Source organism: Monodon monoceros, unplaced genomic scaffold (genome assembly GCF_005190385.1).
Source record: "Monodon monoceros isolate NGI ecotype Baffin Bay Population unplaced genomic scaffold, NGI_Narwhal_1 Super_Scaffold_20, whole genome shotgun sequence".
NCBI lineage: Eukaryota > Metazoa > Chordata > Mammalia > Artiodactyla > Monodontidae > Monodon > Monodon monoceros.
Genome location: NW_021703777.1, coordinates 64,229,499 through 64,249,769, shown reverse-complemented (window position 1 = coordinate 64,249,769; position 20,271 = coordinate 64,229,499). Strand labels below are relative to the sequence as shown.

The window sequence follows — 20,271 nt, the reverse complement described above, 5'->3', positions numbered from 1 at the left end:
ATTTCTATTTGATATGCTATTTATTTTCTTGCTTACTGCCCTCTCACGGGAATATGTTTATCACACAATCCTCAGTCTCGAACATGCCTGCTATTTCATAGGCACTCAATAAATATTTGTTATTAAATTATACGCTTCCCAGAAACGAATGCTTTCTTTTCCTTACCTAAATGCACACTAATTCATCTACCACTGGTTGCCTAGTTTGGAAAATTAAAAACAACAAAAAAAACCCCACACTTATAAAACAAAACGCTGAACAGAGAATGAGAAATTCTAAGAAACGGGAAATGTCTTGCTGGATTCTTCCAGAATATTAATTTATGTCTACTGTACCAAAAAGTCAGTCTGTTTCTGTAAGGTACTGTTTTCATGAATAGAAATTCCCTGCTTCTGTTAAATGAAGAATCTGAAGGCGAGCCAAATCATTGGATTCCTTGGAGGTCCACATGCCTTGATCTAACTCTGTCAACCAAACCAAGGAACTAAGGGGAGATGGATCTGTGTGCAAAGAAACTGAGTGAAAGGTGAGAAAATCAATTCATCAACCGGATGCTTTCTTTACTGATGCCAAGCAACTGAATGGGGGAATAAAAAACAAACAAACAAATTGACCACATTTCCCACAGAATAACCTATATTGTCTGGTTCTTTTGTAACTAAAGAAACAATGCCTGAGTTACAAAGAACGCTTTTTCATAGTCTCCTTTACCCTCAACCATCCTGTATTTGAGTCCTAGATACCATTCCTGTCTAGTTGCTATTTGGACTTTTAAATTCTCTGAAGCTAACTATAAGTGTTTGGGGCCTTTTCAGGGAGAATCAGTGCCTCTCAGGGGTGGAATCGTTTTTTTGTGATGTTAAAAGGAATTATAATTCCCTGACGGAGTGGGGCTGCTATCCTGAGTAGAATCCAAGGAGATCAAAAGAGGGGAACCTCTTCAGGGAGAAGACTTTAGAACTCAGACACTGACACCACCACCCAATACCACCACACGGGTATCTTTTTAAAATAGAAAAATACGCAGGGAGCAAAGAAAGGAAGTTGGCTTGTAGAGTAGCAAAGACGGAAGCGTAAGAAGAGCTCACATTGGTCATTAATGCTCACGTGGCAGGCATGGTACTGGAGCTGCATGTGATCTCACTTGGTCCTCCATAAGGCTGATCTCGGAGGTTAGGGCAGCTAAGACACACACTTAGCAAGTGACAGGTCCAGGGTTTGTCTGGCTCTCTGGAGTCCACACTCATGACCATAATGCCACATGACTTGCACATCCCTGATGACACTTCCGACCTTCACAGGGTTTGTCACATGGAGTGGGGAGTGAGGATGGAGGGAGCTTCTACTTTTGATGGTGCCCAGATGTTTTTCTATAAAAACTGCAGCAGCATCTTGGAGGGAAGGGTTGTTCCAAATGCATTTGCAACAGAATCCCTTTGATCCTCTTTAATCTATCGTCAACTAGCTCATGAGGCCAAAAAACATTTTTGGCTGACCACTTTAAAGAACGTCTTTGGGACCACTTGTAGTCAGCCCCCTTATGCCTACTCCAGTGGAAAAAAATAGTTGTACATGCTAGAAAGTCTTCAGCATAATTTCAACTGGCCAGAGAAACTACCCAAATATTTCACCAAGTTTCATCTATAAAGCAGTTTACTTTTGGGGTTCAGAATCCATCTCAGTCCCCCAGCCTGGCTCTAGTGAATTGTAAAGGCCTGGAACAACCTGAGACACACCCCAGCAATGCCATCTCCATGGCAGCAAAGGGAGATGCGGAGGAAAAGCAGCCCTGGTCCTAGAATCAGGATGCCTGCATTCCAGGATGGCTGGATCATCTTGGGGAACTTCCTTAATCTCAATGATGCTTAGTTGTCTCATCAATAAGATGGGGATTCACTACATTTGCTATGAGGTCCAAATGAGGTAGTTTACCATCACCACGGCTAATGTTTACAGTGTCCTTGCAATGCTCTAAGCATCTACTAAGTGCTTCATGTGTATATTTAATTTTTACCCCATGGGGTAGGTACCATCATTAAAAACTGATTTAAGGATGAGAAACTTGGGGCCCGGCTGAAGTTAAGTAATTAATCTATCCAAAGTTACACAGCTGGTAAGTGATGCGCCAGAACTTGAACTCAGATCTGAGTGACTTCTGAAGCCACGGTTTTAATTGTAACTGCTTCATGATTGGGCTCCGCCTCTCTGCTGCCACCATTTGTATATGAAAGCCTTGGAATTATATGAAAATCCTTGGATTGCCACATTCCAATATGAAGCTTTATTATTGTCAAATGGCCTCAGGTTGCATTTGTACAAAATTGATCAAGGAAGTCCCATGATAGGCCTCTCTGAGCATGCCCGGGTGGTCATATACCCTCAGAGGACACTCACTCCCTTAAAGGCAACGTGTGGTCCCATGCATCATTATACCACATCTATGCCATTGCTTTGCCCAAAGCTGTTAAAATTTTAACTAACTCCAGTTTTATTGTTTCCTGAGGAAATATTAGAATAATGAATGCATTAGCACTGTTTCCCCAAAAATGTCATGACTTGTTTGAGGTCACACAGCTTGTTACTGGTAGGACTGAGTTATTTGGGTGAATTACTATACCTCAGTTTCTTCTACAAAATGGGCAGACTGGGCTGGATCATCTCCACAGCCCCCTTTGGCTCGAAAAAAACCATGGCTCTGGGCCACGGACTCCACCAGCCAAGAGACATGCTGGATCCAGCGTTCCTGTGCAAACTGGGGAAGGGGGAAGATGGGTAGGAAAGAGGAAAAGAGAAGTAGGAGCTGCAATGTCAAGGTAACAAGGAGCTAAGTGGTGAGGAATGACTGCAGGGAGGAAGCGTGGAAGATGGTCCAAAGAGAAGGACCCACCACAGAAGCGGAGCTGTGTAGGAGGCGGGGCCCTCATCCACTGACAGATGGCTCAGGTGCCTCCCCAGGCTTCACCCAGGAATGCTAGTCACCCCTTTCTCAGCTCAGGTAAGGCACTTACCTACCTCTTCAGTGAGGGAGGGAAGAAAGGAGGGAATGTATGGTTTCAGCAACTCCACTTCCTTGACCTTAGCCCATCCCTGCTCACAGTGGATGAAGTTTAGTTATTATCAAATGTCATTAAATTGAAGACTCCGTCTATTGTAGGTGCACCATTATTTTACAGAAATAGAAAAAAGAAGCACTTCCCATTATCTTTGTATAGTGCCACTTACAAGATGCAGCCTACTCTCATACTAAGAATTATCTTAGAATTGATGAGTTGTTCTAATAACTACTGCTATTACTACTAATAAAACCCATAATTTAAGGGTTTGCTATGTACCAGGAACTGTACTAAATGCTTTATTTAACTGCATTCAATACTCACAATCTGTGAGAGAGGTGTTACTACCCTCATTTATAGATGAGAAAAAGCTCAGAGAGGCTAAGTAACTTGCCCAAGGTTGCTCAGCTGGCAGAGACTGAATAGGAAGCTGAGTCAGCCTGACTCCTGAGCATGTGCCTTTAATCACCAAGTTATCTCACCTCCAACCTTCAAGTGGTGGGCCACTTGATTACGGGTAGAACTGCCAATGAAGGAAGAGGGTGGGGAAGGGGCCACAGGTACTCCCTTGGCCCACTGATCATCAAGAAAGCTCTGGATAGGCAGGAGTTAAACACAGGAGCAGTGGGCTTAGAGGGGCACCAGAGCTCCCAGAGCTAGTTCTATAGGGAACTAAAAGAGAAAGAGAAATAAGAAGGGGGAGGGACACAGACAGACGGTTGGTATCTCAGTGCTGTCACAGGAAGGGGTTTACTCTAAGACCTATGATTATACCTCAAGGCATGCATGAGCCCTTCCAAGAACCTGACCAGGGACCTAGCCAGTGTGAATTCATGATTCTGTTTGTTTGTTTGAAGAGGACTCCTCTAAATGCTTCAGTTTTCTGTATGAACACCAAGAGGGGGAAAGCGGGGTGGGTGGTGGTGGTGGGATGAATTGGGAGACTGGGACTGACATATGTACACTAATATGTATAAAATAGATAACTAATAAGAACCTGCTGTATAAATAAATAAATAAAATAAAATTTAAAAAAATAAATGCTTCAGTTTTCATAACCCTGGAGCCTCCCCTGGACCCACTCTTGGGGTTTATGAAAGCAGGTGCAGTTCGGGGTAGAGGAAGCTGGAAGAGAGCGGGGTCCACATGGGCCAGGCAAAAGAAGGAACGATGGTCAAGAAGAGGGAAAATAACTAGGAGAAAAGATGTCTGATTCTCTCGCCTGCAAGTTTTCGTTGGCTTGCAGATAAAGGCCATTTCCTGCCCTTCCAAGGCCAATCCCACAGACTGGCAGTGGGAAGTTTCCTGTTTACTTTAATGAAGGGGTTGTGTTCTGATGCCAACCAGTCCGGAGAGCCTGTTCCTCCACGGTGGTCTCCAAAGTGATGACACCCGTGAGGAATGTGGGGAGACTGTAACAGAACTCTTATGTAGAATTTCCTGATCCTTTAACAATATTTTTGTATGTCTTATAATGGATATAATACAGTACATGTGCATAATTTATAAATACTCATACGTATGACAGGCATATGAACAAATTTACTGATACGGGTCTGTGATGAAAAAAATTGGGAGATTATCACCTTAGGGAAAAGATATTTCCCCATCCTCTTTAAGTTCCCTCTCTTAAAGCTTCTGGGTGACAAGGTCATCAAAAACACCCATCTTGGTTAAATTGTTCAGTGCTTTGGACCGTGTCTTCCTTACATTTCCTTCAATTTGATAGGAAATTAAAATAATTGCTGTATTTTTCTTTTTCAGCTACTCACCCAGTATTGGGAGTTTTCCAAAGTTATATTCCTCAGAATTTACCTCAAGAACACCTTTGTTTCCATGGGGTCTGGAGGGGGAAGGGAGGAGGACTTGCGATATGGCAACCAGCTTTAATGTGTAAAGTTTATTTAGCTCACGATTCAAACAAACTATAAAAAGTTATGAGGCAAAAGGGAAAATTTGAACTGGCTGCATATTCGATATTAAGGAATTACGGTTGTTTTGGTGTGATATTAGTGTTATGGTTACATTTCTCAAGAATCTTTATCCTTTAGAGGTAAATACTAAAACGTTTCGTATTAGCAGATGAAGTATGATGCTTGAGATTTGCTTCAAAGGAGGATATAGAGGAAAACAGATATCCATGAATTGTTAATTACTGGAGGTGGGTATTAGGGTACATGGGGATTCCTTATACTCTACTTTTGTGCTGAGATTTATCATAAAAATAAAATAAAAAAATCACCAAACATGAAGTAATCAGTGAGGCCTGATATAAAAAAAAAAAATCCCCACTGTCTTTCATCCACCTGACGGAATCAGGTGACACCAAGAAAGACACAATTTGCCAAGCACTGAAGTGGTACCTGGAAGCCCTCGGGTTTTGCCTTTTAGACCAGAAAGCAAATGGTTTGGGACTGGTGCTGCGTTTCTGCTGACAAAAGAGAGCTTGCTAATTCTCAAGGAGAAAAATAAGACCATTAAACAGGATCACTATGCTCTTTGGACAAAGAATCATTACAAAGCACCATTTTGATGAGTGAAGTGTAAATAAATCAGGAACATGCAGCTTCAATTTCCTTCCAAATACACAAGTTGTAGATTTAAGGAAAAATGCCCTATTAGACATGTGTGGAGCTGCCACGCTTTGAAAGACATTGAGAGTCACTGAACCCAGATGGGCCCTGGCTTTGCTCCTCTCCATTGGAGTAGGATTTCTCCACCTCACTCCATTTCCTCTGTAAACTCTCTCTCCTTCCTTCTAAGTCCTAATCTAAACTCATCTTCAGATTCTCAAAACATACGATGAGAAAAATCCAGAGATCAGCAGTTTTTTTTCCCCTTTTCAATTTTGATGAAAAAGAAACAATTTCTTTGAGACTCAACTTGGAAAGCGTTTCCTGGCAAACCCATAGAATTCGCCCTATTGGTTTAAACTTGGAAAGTGTTGGGAGTCGTTAACACAGTGCAAATGAAGTGGGGAGGAAAAGGATGCTGAGGTCATCCCACTGCAATCCTCTCCCTCAACCCTCTTCCAACTCATTCACACAAGAAAGAATCCAACAGCAACAATCTAGATATGCCTTGTGCCCTTAAAAAAAGATGCCTGCCGGGCTTCCGTGGTGGCGCAGTGGTTGGGAGTCCGCCTGCCGATGCAGGGGACATGGATTTGTGCCCCGGTCCGGGAAGATCCCACATGCCGCGGAGTGGCTGGGCCCGTGAGCCATGGCCGCTGAGCCTGCGCGTCCGGGGCCTGTGCTCCGCAACGGCAGAGGCCGCCAACAGTGAGAGCTCCGCGTACCACAAAAAAAAAAAAAAAAAGATGCCTCCCCAGACCGTGTAGTTCATGGCCAAGTCTAGCTGAAGCCAGCAGGGAGGAGGCCAGTGCTGTTGCATGGCCTTTACCTAGCGGAGGGGAAATGGAGAAGTCGGACCAGGGCAAACCATCTCCTCATTTGAAAGCCCAGAATGCCCAGCTGGGTGTGATTTAAGGCTCTTTTTGGCCCGTGAACCACAACAAAGACAGTGGAATTTGTCAGAGGTGTGTTTTACAGGCTGATTCAAGGAAGTTCTGCCAGAGAGGCTATGGGTGGTTGGGCTCCTTGGACCCGAGACATGTGTCCCAGGAACGACACACACAGGGCTGCCTCATAACTCCTGCTGCACTTAGCAGTTTCTCCGGGAGACATTTTTCCACAACCTTAAATGATTCAAGTTGCAAAACTGGAGTTGTTCATTTTAATTTCCTGAGCACAAAACTCTAGGGGGAATAAACCTTCCCTCTTTAGAGCTACTATCTCTACAGGAGTCAGGGGAGAGAGTGTAATTTTTGTCTCCAGATACGGGCATGGATACTGTTCGTAGTGATGCCGGTTCCCAACCAAGAATATTTGACTGTAAGCTAGAAAGAGAGCCAGCATGCCCTGGCTTTCTGAGAAGCCACACAGCTACAGCAATAGCACCAGTTTCAGGGACCTCTCATCCCCCAGCGACCACACCTAGCTGTCTTATCGATACCTTCATCTCTAAAACAAAGGACAGTTACCTACTTTGAGAAACAGGGCTCCAACTTACTGTATGCCTACTCAGAACTCACTCAAACTTTACACCATGGGCATGAACACAGCATCTACCAAAATAGGACACAAAGTAAGAAGTCTTTTCAGGGGCTGTAGGAGCTAGAAATGTGAAAGGCTAGGGAAAGATGACAAAACTTTCAATTTTCTGTAAATGGCTCTTGAGAGTAGGGGCTGGACCATAAAATGCATCTCACCACCCCACCAAACTCTAAGGTTTTTCCCTGGGATTTTTGCTAAACAAAATATTTAAACAAACGTTACAAAAGCCATGGGAGATCACTGAGCACAGAAGCAGCCATCTCAGTTATTCACGCCCGGTGCTGCTTTCTGCAAAACCTGAGATAAGGCCAGCTTGCCAAGGAATTAGCCAAGACATGAAGCAAATCCATTTCATTTAGTTCAACTTAAGCTTACACCGCGCAGAAGCTGGGTGTACAGAAATTAACACCTCTCAAAAAGCTCTCCTTCTAAGGACTCACCAGGCAGAGGAGACAGACAGGAACGCTGCTGGTGAAACACAGCAGAGGAGACGCACAGAGATGATTTTCCATGGGGGGGAAGTCAGAGTGAGTTGACATCTGAACTGGATCTAAAGGTTCTTAAATTATAGCGCCCATAAGGATCACCTGGGGAGCTTGTTAAGAATGAAAATAGGATGGGCTCCATAAGAATCACCTGGGGAGCTTGTTAAGAATGAAAATAGGATGGGCTCCATAAGAATCACCTGGGGAACTTAAGCATGAAAATGGATGCACCCTCCCCTGCCAAGATTTTTGTTTTAGTGAGTTGATTTAGAGCCCAAACATTTGCATTTTAAAAGACAAACCAGGCCCTCGGTTCTGTGGGGGGGTCCTCAGAGCCGACGCTGTTCCAAGGACTTCATTCACCTGTAAGTCTTGTCACGCGTGAGGCTGTAAATAGACCCAGAACGATGAGAAGGCTGGATCCATGCTCAGGTCCACGAGACTCAAAGTCTATTTCATAAATTTGCTTGGGGGTCTAGGAAGTTCAAAAAGAGTTTGTGGGAGTCCGGCGGGTGAGGGCTTGTAGAAGAAAGCATTGCCCTTGATCCTTATGGCATGTTTTTTGTAGACCCCAGGAGCAGTCCTAGACTCCCTGTCCCCTAACCTCTGACTGGGACTCCTTTACACCAAATACTCTGGTTTTAGGCTTCTTCCATGGAATTCACTCTCCTCTGGGTCATGGCAACAGGTGTCCATGGAAATGTTTAAAGAAGCAGCTGCCCAGGGTCATAAACTCTTGGCCCTCAAGGCCAAACCAGGCAGAAGCGATCTGCTGGATTGGACATGGTGTTTTTGTTTTATTTTGGGTTTAAATACCTTTAGACATTATATATATATATGTATTTTCTCAGCAGTTGTTCAGAGGCCTCACCTCTTCCTGTGGTCTTATACCCGAATGAGTCACATATTCAGATAACTCCTGCCTGGTTCCTGTAGGCATTTGAGTTTGAGACCTCTAGGTGCCACCTCTTAAGTTTGAATCCGTTTACTGGATTAGCTCCAGTTTTCCAGTGGGGCCCTGAGGGAACAGGACTCAGCCTGAGAGAGCCTTAGTGTCAGAGAGAAAGGAAAATCCAGGAGGAGCTCTGCGGCTGGAAGCTTGGGACACAGGGCCAGCCTCACCGAAGGCCCGGATGCCAAAGCTCAGACGAGGGTGGCAGGGGGAAGCCTGGCTTCTCACGCTTCCCAATGAGTCCCCTCCACCTTCGAGATCCCAGCGGCCTATGGTAGCACCTCATCACCCGACGGCCCCCGCTCTGAGAATGCTGAGCAGACCCACAGTACCACTCACGGCTCTCAGTTGTTTTCCAAACCTTTGCTGACCAACCAAAGGGTTAACCAACTCCTAACCCTTTTTACCAGTGCAACTGACCCTGCCTGAAACTGCTTTCTCCCTCCAGTTCTGACTCTGCCTAATTCCTCCCTAATTACTTCAAGATCCCACTCAAACCCCCAACTTCTCCCCAAGCTTTCCCTGATCAATTTCACCGAAATGCACAATCTCCACCTCCTCTCAACCGGTTACCTGCCCTACTGTTTAAAAGACTTACCCTCTTATGCCTTGGATCATTGTTTATATTTCTTATCTGCATAAATGTTGTCTTCTCAATTAGATCCTCAGCTCCTAGAGGGTGGGTAGTGTGACTAATTTTTTATTGCCAGTATTCCTTCCAGCACCTGCCACAGTACCTGCCATGTGTCATTAATTCACCAATTAGTTCATGATCACCAGCAGCATCAGGTAACAGCTGTGCAGGGTTCTCTTATAAAGCATCCCTAGCAACTGGAAGCTTCCAAGAAAGTTCTGTCAAATCAGTATGGGAACATGGTCTTTGCAATTTTCTGGCGTCACGCTTCCTGGATTGCTTCACATTTCAGCAAGAATGGGCAGCTTGCGTTCGCTCAGTTATTCAACAGAAAAGTTGCCTTTGATTCATGTATGTGCAGAAAAGAAAACTGTAAGCCAGTATGAAGAGCCTTCCTTTAATTAGGCTATAAAACAGAAAGTAACTCAATGGAAAGGCTCCTCATTAGCACCTGTCATGGGTTGAATGGTGGCCCCCAAGAGATATGCCACCCAGAAACTGTGAATGTGACCCTACTTGGATAAAGAGTCTTACAGATGCAATTAAGCTAAGGCTCTCAAGATGAGATCATCCTCGATTATCCAGGTGGGCCCTAAATCCAGTGACAAGTGTCCTTATAAGAAGAGAAGAAGATGTAGAATTAGAGAGCACACACAGTGGAAGACCATGTGAAGACGGAGGCAGAGACTGGAGGGATGCAGCCACAAGCCGAGGAATGCCTGAAGCCACCAGAAGCTGGAAGAGGCAAGGAAGGATTCTCCCCTTACAGCCTTCACAGTGTGTGGCCCTATTGACACCTTGATTTCAAACTTCTAGCCTCCAGAACTGTGAGAGAATAAATGTGTGTTGTTTTGTGTATGTAATTTGTTACAACAGCCCTAGGAAACTAATACAGCAACTAACAAGGATAGCAGATGGGGGCTGGGGGTGGAGGTGGAGGGGTGCAAGTGACAAGGGTGGGGAGGAATGCTTTTTGGCACTAGATTTCATAGGTACCTTCGGCATCCATCAAGAGAGAGGAAAGGGCCTTTTCACCATCCCAATTAATTCTGCCATTGTATATTTTTCTAGAAAAGCTTCCACAATGTCATTATCACCCCGGAGATGCTCACTTTTCAGGCTTAAGCTAGATACTTTCTCTTTGAACCTTCTTATCCAAGGTGGACTGGGGTAACATTCCAATAAGGTAGGACCAGGAAATCCTGAAATGAAGAGTCCTCAAAATGAATGACGTGCCTCCAAAGACCCAGGTCATTCATTCTTTTCTCTACTTATGGAGCATTTATTGAGCATCTACTGTGCTGGGCAAATTGGTTAGTCTGTCTAACTATAACAGAGGCACTGGTTATATCTAAACATGTGGGGGTCTCTATCACAAACCGACCAGTCAAGCTTTTCTAGTCTGGGCTCTTTGGACTCTGTTTATAGAGTCCTCTTCATTTGCCCACTGACTCTGATTTATACACAAGCCAACTCTTGCTATTTTTACCTGTCTGGTGAGTAAGGAGAACTACATTTTTGTAAGTTCTGCAAACACTGAGGCACACACAGCAGCACCTTTCACCTGATTGCTAGAAGCTGTTCACATCAGCCTGCAATCCTCTTTCAAAGCTTATTAACAAAAAAGAACCAGAAACATATCACTCTAAAGGTTGGAGACATGAGTCATTTCCCCTTACAAAATGGACATAGGTCATGGTGGAAAATGTCTTTCTTTTTTAGAGATGCATAATGAAATATTTAGAGGTAAAATGTTATGATGACTGCAATCTACTCCAAACCACTTCTGTAAAAGAAATAAAACAAATGAGGCAAAAGTGACAAAATGTTCATCATTAAATCTAGGTGACATGAATATGCGTGTCCACTGCAGCGTTCTTTCTGCTTTCCCATGTATAAAAATTATCAAAAATAAAAACAAAATGGATGTAGAGTTTTTTTAACCTATAGAGCTATCTTGCCCCTGTACTGATACTCTTTGTGTTTGCAGGTATGGAGACCGACTGTCTCAAAAAAGGATGCTATCTGCTCATAACTAGAAATGCCTGATAGAGACTGCACATCTGTGCATGCAGCCTCTGTTCTTAACTGTTCTTTGGTTCTATTTATGGAAGGAAGAGAAGACACATCCATTGAGAAAAAGCAGAGTACCAAAAAAGAGAAAGCAGTGTTGGCACAGAAGCAGGGAAAAAAATGCCTTGTTGGGAAAGCACTGCATCAATAAGATGGTGGTTTTTTTGTTAAGTCACAGACAGCTAAGCACGCTGCTTTAAACTGCCGGCAGTGTGTTTTGTCCAAGTGCATCCAGTGCATGTGGAATTTATTCCTCTAAACCGACATACCAGCCAAGAAACGGACTCAGGTCCCACCCCCGACCATACCCAATACACAAACACAGGCAGGCACGGTGAGAGGGGGACTCACAGTTCTGAGTACAGGAAGTGTAGGTCGCCCACACTGTCAGTGTAGTTGGCAGGGCTGAGCCAAGGCAGGACCAGCAACAGAAGCGCCTTCATTTTCCGATTAGAGGGCAGCTTTTTCCCCAGCCACCTTCTGTCTGTCAGCTGCAGGGGCCCAGCCCAGCCCAGTCCCTTTAAACAACCCTTGCCATGTTCCCACAATCAGTAGATCATAGAGAATCAGACTTAGAGCCCTTAGCTGGAGCTGTGTTGATAAATCATGGGCTCATAAGAGGACTGTGTGCTCTGATTCTCAGATGGGGAGAAGTGAGAGCAGAGGGACCCACCGTGGTTGGCGAGAGGGCTCAGGCTGAGGGCAGGCAGCAGGGAAAGGGACCTGGGAAAGGGACCTGCCCCTCCTACAGGATGCCGACTGGTTCTTGGGAAGCAGCTGGTACATCTACATCACTGGCTGGGAGCAGATGGGCTGGAAGCTAATCTGTGTTGGAAGAGGGCGTGAACATGGCATATTCAGAGCCCACCGTGTGAATAAGCAAATACTCAGAAGCTGTCCTCCAGCTTGTTGGAGGAAGACACTGGATGAAATCAGCATTTTTGGAACACAGCTTGGAGCTCTGAGCTCAATGTGAATCTCTGGATACTGTGACACAGGAATGTTAAAGTGAACCAACTCCACCTATACACGTATATTTAGAATATGCATTTAAGGTATTTTACCTGTTGCTGTCCTGACTACACTGACAGAGGCAAGAGAAGTGATGGTTTCCTTGTTAAGTTGCAAACTGTCCCTATGTCAGAATAGGTGCTGTCATTCTCTCTGAGACTAATAAAGAGCCTTGACAGAGAGACATAAAGTTCTGTCCAAACAGTGTATATAGGCTCCTCATCTGTAAGAACAAGTCACTCCATTCATTCTGAATAACCCCTGAATAACTGAATTAGGCTCTGATACTAGCTGTCGGATTCTGGGCATTTCATTGAAGCTCTGAGCTTCAGTCATCTCATCTTTGAAATGGAGCTAATAATGCCTTACCTACCTGGTTCTGTAGAGGCTGGGCCATAACATCTCTTCCAGCGCTGAGATCTGTGATTCTAGACTGTACTGTCTATCTTAACACTAGGGCTACTTTGCATGCCTAAGCTCTGGAATGCCACAGAAGCCCCAGACTCCTCTCCTTCTAGCTCATATTATATTTACGAACATTAAAATCCATTTTGCTAACTGAAGGCCTAAACCTTAATAGAAATGGCTCAAAGGGATGAATGGATAAAGAAGATGTGGCACATATATACAATGGAATATTACTCAGCCATAAAAAGAAACGAAACTGAGTTATTTGTAGTGAGGTGGATGCACCTAGAGTCTGTCATACAGAGTGAAGTAAGTCAGAAAGAGAAAGACAAATACCGTATGCTAACACATATATATGGAATCTAAGAAAAAAGAAAATGTCATGAAGAACCTAGGGGTAAGACGGGAATAAAGACACAGACCTACTAGAGAATGGACTTGAGGATATGGGGAGGGGGAAGGGTGAGTTGTGACAAAGTGAGACAGTGGCATGGACATATATACACTACCAAACGTAAAATAGATAGCTAGTGGGAAGCAGCCGCATAGCACAGGGAGATCAGCTCAGTGCTTTGTGACCACCTAGAGGGGTGGCGTAGGGAGGGTGGGAGGGAGGGAGACGCAAGAGGGAAGAGATATGGGAACATATGTATATGTATAACTGAGTCACTTTGTTATAAAGCAGAAACTAACACACCATTGTAAAGCAATTATAGTCCAATAAAGATAAAAAAAAAAAAAAGAAATGGCTCAAAGGGATAGTTACATTAATGACAACCAAGCAATTACAGCAAACTCCACTTCACAGGAAGAAGACCAGACAAAAATCTCCGGGATGAGACCAAGTGCAATAAACAGTGTAGTCAGAGGGAATTTGGCATCAGAGATCTGCATTCACCCAAGGCAGGGCTGAAAGAGTTAACTACGGTAGACCCTGAGAATGTACAGATTTAACTCCGAAACTTTAGATCTGAGATAAAAAAAACCTTGAGAAAGCATGGCATCTATTAATTTATAATTTTTTGAGGTCCTAATTTGAATTCCATTCTCTTTGTCTGGTATGCACGAGTGAGTCAGATCCAGTGAAGAGCCGTAAAAAGGAAATTAGGTTTGGAATTTAGATGCTGTAGTCAAACAGGCTTGAGTCTGAACCTTAGCTCTGCCACGAATGAGCTGTGTGACACTGGGCATGTTGCTTAACCTCTCTGAACTTCCATATCCTCCTCTGTAGAGGAAAGACAATGACAGTATGCTTAACTCACAGTGTTGTTACGAAGGTGGAATGAGATAATGCCTGTAAGAACAAAGGACTCAATGAGTGTTAGCTACTGTTATAAATGCTGTTATTAACAGCCACTAGTAATAGTGGATGAGCCTAGCTGGCAGCTAGCTCAGCATCTATTTCCAAGAGGCTTTGCTATTCTGGTCCTGACCTTTCTTTCCTCCTGCTCTATTAGGGATGTGGCATGTTACAGTCTTTTCCTGAATATATAGTTTCAGAGTCCTGGGACATCTCTTCTTGAATGTCCAAGATCTACTGTATAGAGCATAACTCATAAGCAACATCATGTATAACACATGCTGTGGGCTTCAGAGTGTACTGGATTGTATTTCTGATAACCTTGGTAAGGTCAGATTGCTTCTCCAAGTCTTTGTGAGAAAAGAAGGATGTCTGCCTTTCACCTCCTTGTATTTCCGTAGGATAAGATGCATTAATGGATATGATGCAATATAAAAATGAAGGTATTGTTTTTTGTTGTTGCTACTGTCGCTCTTGCAGAAACTGCTGGTTTCTTATCCGATATCTAATTTCCTCTTCTTCCTTTTAACAGCACCCAGGTTTTGCTCGTGGTGGTGATGCACTTCGCCTCTCCTATAGATAGGCAGCCATGTAACATGATACTAGCCAATGAGGTATAAGAAGAAATGACTGGGTTAGGCATCCCAGAAAGCTCTTTAAAGGAGGGAGTCTCACTCTGTACATTGCATTTTGCCCTTCCTGCCTGGTTCTTTCCGCATGGAACTTGGATGTGATGACGGATTTTGAACAGCCATCTTGCGGCCACGAGGTGACAAACTTGAGGATGAATGCTAATCGAAAATCAGGAGCCTGGATTCCTGACGGCATCATGGCAACATCATACTAGTTGTGGGCTTCCTAGCCCCTGACTTTGTGTTAAATGAGAACAGGAAAACTTTTACATAGTTAGAACAATATAACCTGAATTTTTTATTACCTGCCATCAGATGTAATCCTACCTAATACAATCTTTTGCAAATAAAATCCTACCTTCAAATGCTCATGGATTGCTGTGTAGCTTCCTTGCTAGTAAACAGTCCTAACCCCAATCATTGGGCCCAGGCTCTGCCTGCCTGAGTCCTATTTATCCTTAAATGTCAGCTCAGACATCACCCATCACCAATCACCTCCTGTTTTCCTGTCTCTTTTCTCTTCACTAGACAGGGAATTCGTTGAGGGCAGGAGTTCTACTGGTCCTGTTCTCTATTGTATCCTCACCACAGTGCCTAGAATGCAGTAGATGCTCAATAAATATTTGTTGAATGAAAGAGAATTCAACTCAGTTAAAGAGACCATTTTTTGGACCAATCTTTCTTGATCAGAGGCAAATTAGCAAAAAAGGACTTCATACTTTATGAGAGTGATGGCAGAGATTGAGCATGTATATGGATGGATAATAAAATGTCCAGGAAGAAAGGAAAAAGGTAAGGAAGATTTCTGGAAATAAGTGCCCAGGAGCCTGTGGTTTCTTTAAAGAATTGCTTGGAGCATAATCTGATGGACACTCAATGGTTCTCTCAGACAGTAACGCAAAGGCATTGCCCCATCTCTTTTGTGCCCAGGAGAGCTAAAAGAGCAGCCCTCAGCCAGGTAGGGCCAGGAGAAAATTGAGTTCAGGGTTAGAAAGTCACATGAAGGATGTATGTCAAACACAGTTAGGTGGAGATGTTGACCCAGGCTGAAACGGCCAACAAGATTTGTCACCTGCCCACCTTTCCGTAGGGTAATACTCCCCAGACCTTCACTCTGGCAGTAAAATCTTCCCTGCCCTGTACGCAGCTAGCTGAGCCTGTGTTTATGGAACACACTCCAGAAAAGGGCCCCTGATAGAAGAAAAGGTCAGGAGAGGTTCCAGGGTAGGCCTTTGGGGAAGAAACTTCCAGGACATTGGGCTTAAAGTTAATCAAGAAAATAACCCTAGAGAACCTTCAGTCAGGTGTGCTAATGCCATCACGTTTTCATTCAGGGATGTTTTCAAAACACTGAACAATGAGCTCTTTATTCGTGCCAGTAAATGCTGAAGGAGGGTCAACTTCACTATCTCCCATTTTTATTATCTTCCATGAGACAGAAACTCAAGAGCAACGTGACTTGTCCCATGAAATAATTCAATGTGTATGTGTTTTCAAATTCTCTCTTTTACCTTTCAAAGGTCATTTTCTCGGAGGCAGAAATCATGGCTTATATGGACTTTTTTTTCATTCTGGGCCTGGCCTGTTGTGGATCCTTGATAAATATTATATATGCATCATATATAAATGAGGACACTGCATAAAGCTGTAGCCTTGAGGCTAAGATAACTCCCACTCAGGATCAAGGAAGGAAAAGCTTCGCCTCCACGTGCCCTCTCACTGTTGGTCTGGGTCAAGAGAGATGCATTGAACTGACCCTCTATTTTGCCCTCACCATGTCCACTGCCAACGTCCCTTGGTTGGGGAGGCTGCCATTTGACTCAACAAGCCCATCGCCCTCGTGGGCGTTCTTTAGAGTAGACCCATGTGACAGGAGGAGTCTGCTAGCATCTAAGAGGGCAGAAGTCAACAGAATTATCCAGAAAATTCCAAACATTAGCTCACACGCTCAGATCTGCTTTCACAGAAGAACCCTCTAGTCTGAAGTCAGAAATAGTTGTCCACGTCATTGCTGGTCCAGCCAGCCATGCACGCTCACAGTTGGTCCTACACGTTTGACTTCAGGATTTACATTCAACCCAGGGTCTGAAGTAGTAGGATAACAATGTTTACAAATGACATGAATTCTGCAGAAAAACAGCCAGCATCCCTGGCTCAAGTCTACTGTCATTATTAGCGTGATCCTATGGACAGGCCATGAACAGAGACCTTGGGAAAACAGTTCTCGAACACATGTTCTTTTCTAAAGGGACAATGGAAACATTCTAAATGTGATTCATTTCTGCAAGAGCTTAGTATTCAAGGAGCCAACTGACATAAATACCCATTGTACAGGTGGAGAAACCTACATGCGGAGTTTCTCATGAAGCCCTGAACTGTTAGCTCTCTAGGACCCCCTGGAAGGGCGTGTGTGGGTCCACATCAGTCTCTCAGTGGTTCTCAACCAGAATTACAGTGAAGTTCTCCATTCTAGGTCGATTCTCAGCCTGCCTAGTTTATATTCATCAAAGTGCCATCAGCCAAAGAATTTTTTTTTTTTTTTTTTTTTTTTAGCTGCACCGCATTGCATGCGGGATCTTAATTCTCTGATCGGGGATCAAACCCATGTCCTCTTCAGAGGAAGCCCAGAGTCTTAACCACCGGACCACCAGGGAAGTCCAAAAGAATATTTTTTTTAACTCATTACATTTTAAATACTGAAACCAAGAATGCAAAAATGATAAATAAATCTGTCTTCTAGTACAAACATATGACCACACTCACACACAAGCAGCCACCAGCCTGGAGGCGTCATATAGGAATGTAAGGCAAACACTTGCCTTCTGGTAACCTCTGAGTTTTCCTAGTTTAAGGGACTCCAGAGGTAACTAAGTAACTACTTAATTACTTTTGTATTAAGTAACTACTTAATCTAACCTCTCTTCTAAGGGGAGGAAGAGGTAGTCTACCGGCCCAGTCACAGGCCCAAGGCCCAAGAGGGCTCTAGAGTCAGGCTCTGGATTAGCTCCAAATTCTGAATCCTGGCTAATGCTCAGGAAGCCTGAGGGAAGGAAGTGTATATTAAGCATTTGATGACTAACAAATATAACATATATATATATTTTTTTTTTTTTTTAATTTTTTTTGCGGTACGTGGGCCTCTCACTGCTGTGGCCTCTCCCGTTGCGGAGCACAGGCTCTGGATGCGCAGGCCCTGCGGCCATGGCTCACGGGCCCAGCCGCTCCGCGGCACGTGGGATCTTCCCGGACCGGGGCACGAACCCGTACCCCCTGCATCGGCAGGCGGACTCCCAACCACTGTGTCACCAGGGAAGCCCAAATATAACATATTTTTGGAAATATCGGTTTCAACCTACTTAGGAAGCCCAAGTGTGGAGAGACTCACAGCAAGCATGGGGCCCAACACCTCCCTTCCATGAGAGTTTCCTCATCATCGAGGGTGCTGAGGGGGCCTGTGAAGAACTCTGAGGCCGCAGCTCAGAGAGATGATTTCAACTAGCTTTGGGTTCTTTCCTCACCGTTGTCTTTCACATGTGCATCTCGTTATCAGCTGAGTGTTCAGTAGGTCTTTTCCCCAGGCTTCCTTGAGGTGTGTGGGTCACACGGCCTGCGTGGGCAGGGGAACGAAATTCCCACTCTGGGCAGCTGAGGTGCACTTGTGTCATCTCTCTTCTGTACCCCAGAGTGCCCCCCGCCACACTGCCTCTTCCCAGCCCTTCCCCTGCACCACTCCTGTTCCGGCCTTGCTCTCAGATCCAGGTGCTATCTTATCCCAATTTTTAGGGATATTCTTGGCCCCAAATCAGTTCTTGATCAGGGGCTGAGGAAGGACTGCTGTGTTTCCACTTTCTCTCCAGAGAGTGCTCCTATTTCTTTCCTTGTCTCTCTCCTCTCTACGCTTCCCCCTGCGAAACTCCAGCGGTGGGCAGAATAATGACCACCATCCGCCCCAAAGATGTCCACCTACTCGTCCTCAGAACGTGTGAGTGTGTTACCTCACAGGGCAAAAGGGATTTGCTGATGTGACTAAGTTAATTTTTTTTTTTTTTTTTTTGCGGTACACGGGCCTCTCACTGTTGTGGCCTCTACCCATTGCAGAGCACAGGCTCCGGATGCGCAGGCCCTGCGGCCATGGCTCACGGGCCCAATGGCTCCGCGGCATGTGGGATCTTCCCGGACCGGGCCACGAACCCGTGTCCCCTGCATCGGCAGGCGGACTCTCAACCACTGCGCCAACAAGGAAGCCCTAAGTTAAATCTTGAGATGAGGAAAGGAGCCTGAATTATCCAGGTGGATTCACTGACTGGATCCCAGTGTCCTTATACAAGAAAGGCAGGAGGATTAGAGTCATAGAAAGAGATGTGGTGATGGAAGGAGAGGAGAGAGACAGAGAGAAAGAAGGGAAAGGTGGGAGAAGAGAGAGAGAGATTTTACGCTGTTGGCTTTGAAGATGGAGAAAGAGGCCACAGGCCAAGGAACGCAGGTGGCCTCTGGAAGCTGGAGGCCATAAGGAAAGGGATTCTCCTCTAGAGCCAAAAGGAACTAATCTCCTAACACCTTGATGTTAGTGAGACCCGTGTTGGACTTTGAATCCTCAGAACTGGAAGATAACACACTTGCACTGTTTTAAGACACAAAGTTTGTGATCATTTGTTAGAACAGCAATAGGAAACAAATACACCTCCCAAAACAAATATATAGACGGCAAACGTCGGGAACACAGGAAGGTGGGAGGGAGGTCTACCAGAGCCTTTCTCTTCCTCATCTCCTCACTTCCCCTACCCAGTGTGACCTCAGTCTTGGCTCTGGTCCCCCATCAGCATCTGTCTGCATCTAACCTCTGACCCCAGACCAACTCCCCCTCCAGACAATGCCTCTCTTACCTGGGTAAAACTTGCAGCAAAGGTCACACATAGACTCCCTTACCCCTTCTCCTCTGGCCACACTGCCTTCTGGGCAATCAGAGAAGAGCCACATCCTAGTTTACACACCAACAATCACAGAGGGTCAGAGGCAGCCCAGAAACCTGAGATAGATGCATTTGGTGCAACATCTTAGGGGAGAAAAGTGAATTCACTGACGTAATTATATGGAAAACATGTGTGAAGCATTACACCCAGGCCATTGCTTTGGACGCAAACTTCCATGTTAGAGATTCTGTGTGTGCCCAAAGACAAAGACTCAGATTCATGACTTAAGGAATGTGACCTTTAAAAAAAACACCTGCACCTGCCTCTTGCCCTTGTTACAACAGGAACCAAGATAAATACCAGCCTCCAAATTTCCTCTTACAAAATAACTGTGGTATTATTGTTCACGCTTTATTAAGCACCTTAAATGATCTAAGAGAGTAACTACTATACCCAAGACCCGGGGTGCCCCTGGGCCGTCCACACGAGGAACATTCAGGACCATGAGAATGTGAGTGGACGAAGTAAGAGGCGGATAGGTGGAGTGGGTGATGTTGGCCACCAGCAGGAGCGGTCAGACCAGTGTTCTACCACCAGTGTGTGTACCTTGGCTGAAAAATTTGCAGAACAAATCGCTTGAAGGACAAAAGGTTTCCAAATTTCTCCTTTTAAAAACTTAGTTGAAAATACCTCACAT

At 44.7% G+C, this 20,271-nt stretch overlaps 1 protein-coding gene across 4 annotated transcripts in view; it reads right to left on the bottom strand.

The window, feature by feature from the left end:
• LNX1 (ligand of numb-protein X 1) overlaps positions 1-20,271 on the bottom strand; it is a 140,544-nt gene that overhangs the window by 96,446 nt on the left and 23,827 nt on the right. The window contains exon 1 of one of the 4 annotated variants that reach the window (XM_029235263.1): positions 11,665-11,893. The exons of the other annotated variants lie outside the window; for them this stretch is intronic. Within the exon in view, the coding sequence (XP_029091096.1) occupies positions 11,665-11,756 (92 nt within the window). The 5' untranslated portion in view covers positions 11,757-11,893. Of the gene's footprint in view, positions 1-11,664; positions 11,894-20,271 lie in introns of those variants that run through there. 4 annotated transcript variants of the gene reach the window in all.